At 35.8% G+C, this 7,897-nt stretch overlaps 1 protein-coding gene across 1 annotated transcript; it reads left to right on the forward strand.

Annotated features, from left to right (window-relative positions):
- LOC18771629 lies at positions 4,432 to 7,556 on the forward strand. Its single transcript, XM_020567782.1, has 4 exons — positions 4,432 to 4,602; positions 5,990 to 6,136; positions 6,231 to 6,325; positions 7,226 to 7,556. The coding sequence occupies exons 1-4, from the start codon at positions 4,531 to 4,533 to the stop codon at positions 7,230 to 7,232; spliced, it is 321 nt and encodes a 106-aa protein (XP_020423371.1). The 5' UTR covers positions 4,432 to 4,530; the 3' UTR covers positions 7,233 to 7,556.

Consider the following 7,897-nt stretch of genomic DNA (forward strand, 5'->3'; position numbering starts at 1 on the left):
ACAAAACATGAAAATACAATTAAATAAAAGGTATGCCAACTAACTTAATGGTTTTGATCATTTAACCAATTCGTGTTGCTAGGTCCATCGTCACAGAAAAGTCTTCTTCTCATAACATCTCCTCGTTCTAGCTTCCAAAATTGTTTTGTTTCAGGGGACATATGGCTTGTATCCATGGCCATGGTTTCCCGATCCTACTTGTCAATGTTTTCTTTGCACAAATACTCCCTTTCTTTTGCATATTCTGCTTGAATTGCCCTCTCGTCTGCTTGGGTTTTCAGGCCCATTTCAAATCTTATGGCGCTCTGCCTTTCAATTTCCTTCAAAAAATTTGATGTGTTATTGCTAGAATTACTCCCTCTCTTCGCCTTCGCAGCCTTTCAACCAATGGGTCTCGGCTTCTTTTCGATGGGTGAGTCTTGACTCATCGGGGAATCCAAAGGTGAATCTGATGCCGGTGAATCATGGAGTGGCGTCTCTTTTAACACAACAGGCGGACTTGTGGGAATAATTCTGAAACGTTTGCAATTTTTCACCACCTCCCAACATTCTTGATGGTTGAAAGATTTTTTACCTTACCCAATTGCACCAAACCACATCTGTGCTTGCATAATCTATCAACAACAAAATAATGGAAATGCAAGACACATTAATAAAATATTAAAAATGCAAGAAATATTAAAAATATATTGAAAATGCAAGTAACATTACAAAAATGGAAATGCAATTAACATTACAAAATATATTGAAAATGCAAGTAACATTACAAAAATATTGGAAATGCAGGAAACATAAAAAAAATATTGGAAATGCAAGAAACATAAAATTTAAAATATTGGAAATGCAAGAAAATAAAAAAAAAATAAAAAAATTTAGGACATTACATTTAATAAAATGGAAATTACAAATAATTTATCTCATCGCTAAGATTTTCACCGCTTTGAACATTGTCCCTCGCTTTTGCTAAAGCATCTCTCCATTTCCCCAACTCTTTATTCAATATTTTCCACCTACTACTCAATGCCATTTTCGTACGACTAGAACCCGATCTTTCACAAAATTCGGCATGAATTTTTCTCCACATGTGAGAGAATTTCATCTCATTGCTTGTGACCGGACAATGACTAACATGGACCCAACTCTCACACAAGCGAACATCTTCCGTGGTTGCCCACACACCCTCGGCTTCGATTGAAGATGCCATGAGATGGTGAATAAAAAAAGAAAATTGGAAGTGATCAAAATTTTGTGTAGAAAGTGGAAAACAATAGAATTTATGAAATTGTATGAGGATTTGGTGTTGAAAGTGAAGAAGAATGGTAGGTATTTACATAAAATAAAATAAAATAAAAACTTCATAATCTTTTGGAAATTTTTTAAAAAAAATTTGAATTTTTTTTTCCACATTTTTTTGCCCAGAAAGCCCAGCCGTTGGATTTGAAAAGAAAAAAAAGCATCATCGTGACCAGAACATGAACACCTGTCAAGTTACTGTTGGTCGACGTCAGCGCTGACGTCGACGTGCGGTAATTCAAATTTTTTTTAACGTGCGCCAACAATAAAAAAAATTTGAATTACCGCGTGTGACGTCACTTCTCCTTAAGCTGCTTCTCTCCGCGGGCTGGCCCTGTTGCGTAGGACTCGCACCTTGCTTGGGCTGCCTTGGCCCCTTGGAACGCACTGCCTGGGCTCGGGCCCTGTCCTGTCTGAGCTTGGGTTTGTTGCTGGAGTCGCCCTAAGGAGCAAACAAACCCATAATGCAATAGCAGCCCAACAATATCATCAGTAACACCCCCAGACCATATCAGCCTAATTGATATACATGTTTCCGAGACATATGTCATGATCTCACACCAGCAACTTCTAGATAGCACTGAAGTTTGGTTTGGTTAAGGCACTTACATTCTTGGAGCAATAAAGGATTTATCCCAGCTGAGTATAGAATGGCGAACACCACAATCATCACCATGAGTAGGGTATTCCTTTTTACCATGATGCTTTCGATGTCTGCATTGCTCAACTCCCTCGTAACTTAGAAGTCGTCAATGGGCTAGGTCGACTATCCTGGCCCATATTTGGTGTGCTTGGGCCAAGTCGGGCCGGACTTTACTAAGGAGAGAGAAAATACAGAGTTGGGCTGGGCTTTTACAAAAAATTGAAAGCATGTGCCAGTCCCATGGGCCTGGGCTTTCTCAGAAGCCAAAACAGGCTCATATTTCTTCTTCCTAGTGGTGAGGATGAATCAAATGATTGCTTCTCGGAGATGTCGTGGTGTTTCTCTTCGCCGTGAAGTCAACGACGTCATCGTCTTCGTAACCGTCAACACAACAAAGCTCTCTTTAAGCCCAAGATAGAGATGAGAGAGAGACAAAGCTCCCGCTTACATGCATATAACATTTAGGGAGAGAGAGGGGTGAGAGAAGACGATGAGTAGTTTAGGTTTAGAGATGATAAAGGATACTTATAATGGATACTTTTATATGGAGAGGTATTGGGCTAAAAAAAATTGAAGAGAAATAGCAGTTATTCTATATATTGGGCTATAATAAATCCTATATATCTAGGCGTGCCGACCGAGCTTTGATGGGCAGGCTGGGCTTTAAACCCTCTGGCCCAAGCTCAGCACACTAACTAACGAACTGGGCTTTTTCTCGATGATTCGGGCAGGCCTCATCTGCCGATGAGCTCATGGGACAAATGATGACCCCTAGATGTGGTGTGTCACATTTTAGTGGAACGATGGACTAAGAGTAGCATACCACTCCATTGTTTGATACATTCTTTAAATCTTAGGTAAGTATTATGTTCTTCTTTCCTTTGAAAGTATTTAAAATTTACTTTTAATCTTGTGATTATAATTTTATAAAATGATATCATTTTTTACTTTTAGAGTCTATAGTCTACAATAGGTGCAAGAGGATCCTATTCGTGTTTCTCCATACCAAGATGCCGAGATTACAAGGGAAAGAAAAATGTGTTTTGAGAAATATTGTTTGGATGAGTGGGCTAAAAGAGATATCAATGTGGAGTATGCCTCTTTTTCAATGTGCTTGGATGACTTTGGAGTTATAGATGCTATGAATGATAGGTTTCACGAGGAATCAATGGTGTGGTGGATTGTCTATGGAGCTTCCACACAAACTCTTCAATCCATAGCTTTGAGGCTACTTGGACAACCTTGTTCCTCCTCATGTTGTGAAAGAAATTAGAGTACATATAGTTTCATTCACTCTTTAAGGAGAAAAAAGTTAGCACTCAAAAGAGCTGAAGATTTGGTATTTGCGTATAGTAATCTTCGTCTTTTATCAAGGAAGAGCCCAAGCTACAAAGAAGGTGTTGATCAAATGGGGGATGTTGGAGGAGATGGATTTGCTAGCATGAGTGAAGAAGGTGTTGGGATGCTTGAAATTGCTAACCTTTCTCTTGATGAACCATCATTGGAGGTTGCTTTATTTATCGGGGAAGACATTACAAATATTGTAGTTAATTGAGACTTGTGTTTTTCATTTTTCTAGATTTTAAATTTGAATTTGTTTGAAGAATTTAAATTTTTATGTTTTTTAAAATATGTTTTAAATTATATATATTGTTATTATTATATTTTAATATATATTTTTGAATACCGTAACCATGACGTATCGTATTCTAGTTTTTGAATATCCCCGTGTAGTGTCATATCGTATCACCGTATCTATATTCGTGTTCGTGCTTCATAGATTGAGAGCGATTTTGTTATAAGCATATTTAATTTTTATTTAAAATTCACATATTTCACAAATGAAATTGGAAATGTTTTGTGAGATACACATTGATGAAGGTTGCTTTATTTATGGGCTTATTGAAATTCTTTAGAATGACATCATTTGGATGGAGGGATATCATATTGGTTTAGATTGTATGGTAAAATTGTGTGTACAAATTATTACAATTCATGTACACTAAGATTTGACAAGAAAAAGTGATAAAAAAATAAATGAATTTCAAATGACTGATTGCATATAATCATTTCAAATCTATTTCATGTACTACATGTTTTTATTTCAATCTAATGTGGCAAATTTATCATTGTTGTCATCTAATCTCTATTTACAATTTTACATTGAGTTCTACAAAGAGAGCAAATGATTTTACTGAGTAAAAGACATTAGCTACATTTTGCCTCACGAGTGGATAGTTTGTATTTTTATGAATATTGCCTTTTAAAGTTGGTCGTGTGAACAAAATTTTTAATGAAATGTAATGAAAAAAACCAAATTAATGTGTGAACCAAAAGATTATTAAACACCAAATAGATTGATTTCGAAGTGTGAGGACTGAAATGAACACTTGTAACAAGTTTAGGGACAATTCCAGAAAAAAACCTAAATTTGTATTAAACTAGCGAAAATGTTGAGTAGGCCCCATTGTATACGCTTATATAAACCTTCGTTTTGGTCAAAATTTTCAGCCGAAGCTATTCTGAAGAATCTGAGGAAACCCATTGCCGGACTTTTCGTCTTATTGGAAAGTCTTGGGCACCAAACTCCAAAGATGGCGTCTGAGAATCTAAGCGTTCTCGAAGAGACCTTGAAGCCCTTTTACCAGAGAGCCTCTCAAGCCGAGGTTACCCACGTTTTTACTTGCTTATACATAAATACATCTATACATATAATTTTTGCTTTCATAGCTTTAAACCTTGATGTCATTTATAATAGGCTTTCTTTGCTTCTCAACTGTAAGACAAAAATGTGCATGCATATATATACATGTGTGTTCGAATCCTGTCAGTGTACATATGGGGTTTGGCTGAATTGTGAAGGTGCGGGTCAATGGTGTCAGTAATTGGTGGTAGTGCTAGTGATTCGGGCTTGATTGGTTTCATAATTGGCTTTTATCCCAATAAGTTTGTTTGAGAATTTTTCTTTCTGAGCTGGTTTCTACTGGTTGTGGGAAAAAACAAAATCTAAATGTTGCATTTTGTGGTGTGGATTTCGTTATCAATAATGAAATTGTACTTCATAGAGCCATTATGCAGTATGCTAAATAAGCGCGTAAGTGGTTGTTTTTGTTTCTTTGGTTCCTAAAGAACGGAAAATCTATGACTCAACACCAATTCTGTTTCTCATCAGAAATAAGGAAACAATAATGCTTTTAATCTTTCAAGTGGCTTATGCATTTGATGAGTACCAATCTGATATTCCTTTTATGAAGCAAATGATTTCTATGGTTTCAGCTTCGTCCTCGGTGAATAAAGATTTGTCTACAACTTCTCCCACTAAGTTCTTAGATTAATATACTGCTCTGTTTACAAGACTTCAGTATCAGCGAAAATGTCCAATTCTGTGTAAAAATATGCCACAAGTCCATGATTGTAACAACCGCCGCATAGCAATTCCATAATTCCTGTATATAATTTTTATTTTTAATTAGTTAAAAAACGGAAGGGTAACATTTACTGTAATTCATGAATATCAAAAAAAGTCTAGCCTTCACCTTCAGATGGTACATTGTCAGATAGTACTTAACTACTTTCCATGTCATAGTTGTGAAGCTTTCAAAGCTAAATATATAGTTTGGAGTCGTTGGTTTCAAGATCTTGTCCCTAAATACGTAGCATTGGAAAATTTTCTATTCACTTTGTCTTTTCGTCCAAACTGTGGGGGTATACCGCCATTTTCTTATTGGTTTTGCCCCAGCTGATCTGACAGAAGACTTGATGAAACCAGAAATAAACCTCTCCGTTGACGGACTAATGATGTGCTGATAGATGATATCTGTTTGATTGAGTTGGGTGCAAATGATACTAGACATATGTTTTTTTATGATAGATATTCTTTCATATTTGGAATAATTTTCTGTTTTATTGCTTCCAATATAGTTCTAATAATTTTTGTGGATGAGTTGATTCTGATCAAAAGTATTATGCATCAAGTTTATATGATTTTGTTTGATGATTGAAGCTACTGGTTTTCCCCTGTAATCTTGCTAACTTGGCACCATTGTTATAAAGGACCGATTAGCAAGACTTGAGGCCGCCCTTGCAGCCAAGAAGGGTCATCCTGCAGATTCGGCAAATGATGATTATTCTGAATTGATCAATGAAATCCAGTCAAAGCTAAAAGATGCATGTGCTGAGATGGTTTTAGAACAAGAAAAGGTATTGCATCAATGTCTCTTGTATCTTGTTTTTGTCTCATTTGGGAAGTAATGAATTATCTAAATTCTTTCTTTGTTTTTTTGGTGACTTGCAGAACAAGAAGCTTGCTGCAGAAAATGCTAAACTCCAATACCGGATACATCATCTTGTTCAGGCAGTGAGAGATGCTGATGACAAATTGGAGAAAAAGTGAGTTATAACTTGTAACTCATAATGATTGTGGGAAAAAAGATAGTGGGATTTTATTTTCCTTTCAGATGGGGCATTTTCTTCTTTTAAAAGGGAGATAAAATGAACTGTATTTATTTTTGCACTTGGCAAATGAACTGTATTTATTTTATCTTATCCACTCAATTTGTAAAATTTCTTGCAAACGATAGAAATATATAAGTTAGGATCATAAAATTATTGGACTTGTTGGACACATGCATTTTCCTATATGGACTTGTTAGCATAATTTGTGTGGTAAAAAATGATATGCTTGAGAGTTTATCGCCTTCTAGTTACTGTGGTGATTGATCATTCTGAAATTTTCTTGTGTTTTGTATGTGCATGTGTGTGTTGCAAAAAACTCGACTGTGTGTTTTCAGAGCATGTTAGAAAGCTAGAATTTAATGAAACTCTACATAGAAGTCAAACACGCCCTAAAGAGATCAATCCCCGGGTTTGCCAGAGTCAAATTTAAATAGTTTGAATAAGTCTGGAAATATTTATGGAAGAGAATAGTACCAAGTAAGTCTGGACATTGATAAGCTAATGTTTTATTAAGCCTATTATCACCTGAAGCTTGGAGGTGCTATAGTTTATTTTGTTCGACTTTCATGTGAAAAATTTCACAAAATTCATCTTTTTATTATTATTTATTTTTAATACTTGATCTTTTGGCCATTGCATCTGCAAGAAGGGTCTTAAGGACTATTTATCATTTATTTAGATATTTTCAGTCCTTTTTAGACGATTGGTTTTGTTTAGCAGTATGTCACACACATCCAATTAATTTGGACTTCTTAGCAAAACAAAACAAAAACAAAACAATAACAAAAAAATTAATATTTGACTTGGTTCATGTTATTCCTTTTGTTTCCACAGGTCGTGATGCAGAAGTAACTGGAGACATGGAAGTTGGATTCATAAGATCGTGAACAGAGATTCGTAGTTTTTAGATTTGAGCAGGATTAATAAATTCTGCTACATTATAGGTTTTTAATCATAGATAATGTTGATGCTGGAACTTGGGTTAAAATTTTTCCTGTAGTATCTTACAGAACCTGCATTCAGTGATTTCTTTGGAGAAAAGCATTAAAGAACATACGAAGTGTTATATGTTTGTCTCAGGGTTTAACTTATGCCCTCCCCTCTTTTTAGTTTTTTGTATTGCCTTTCTGCAGAAATTAAAATACAGAATGCAGCCTCAGCGAGTACTTAAATTGCTTCTTTGATTGTTGCTTCACATTTATTTGTGTTTGGAGCGTCAGAAAGCAGGGAGGAAAAGAAGTATCTTTTCGATGACCCTACGGGACAGCAGCCACGACAAGAAAGGCCGGCGAATGGACTTGGCCATCACCGGCACACAGCTTCTTCACCAACCAAAAGTAACACATCAGCTTGCCACTACCATTAGACCTCAGCAAGCACATAACCAGCATATAATTCACAAGCTCATCCAAAAGTAGGCCTCATTCATTTAAAGCATACTCACATCAGAATTGTGACCAAACAATGACCTTTCTTTTTTAATACCCAACAATAACCATTAACTCA

Source organism: Prunus persica, chromosome G7, assembly GCF_000346465.2.
Source record: "Prunus persica cultivar Lovell chromosome G7, Prunus_persica_NCBIv2, whole genome shotgun sequence".
Taxonomy (NCBI): Eukaryota; Viridiplantae; Streptophyta; class Magnoliopsida; order Rosales; family Rosaceae; genus Prunus; species Prunus persica.

Bases quoted from the DNA above. Each gene is read 5' to 3' on its own strand.
- LOC18771629 (XM_020567782.1), top strand. From the start codon at position 4,531: ATGGCGTCTGAGAATCTAAGCGTTCTCGAAGAGACCTTGAAGCCCTTT. The intron at 4,603-5,989 runs GTTACCCACGTT...ATTGTTATAAAG, and splicing joins AGAGAGCCTCTCAAGCCGAG to GACCGATTAGCAAGACTTGA. The intron at 6,137-6,230 runs GTATTGCATCAA...GGTGACTTGCAG, and splicing joins TGGTTTTAGAACAAGAAAAG to AACAAGAAGCTTGCTGCAGA.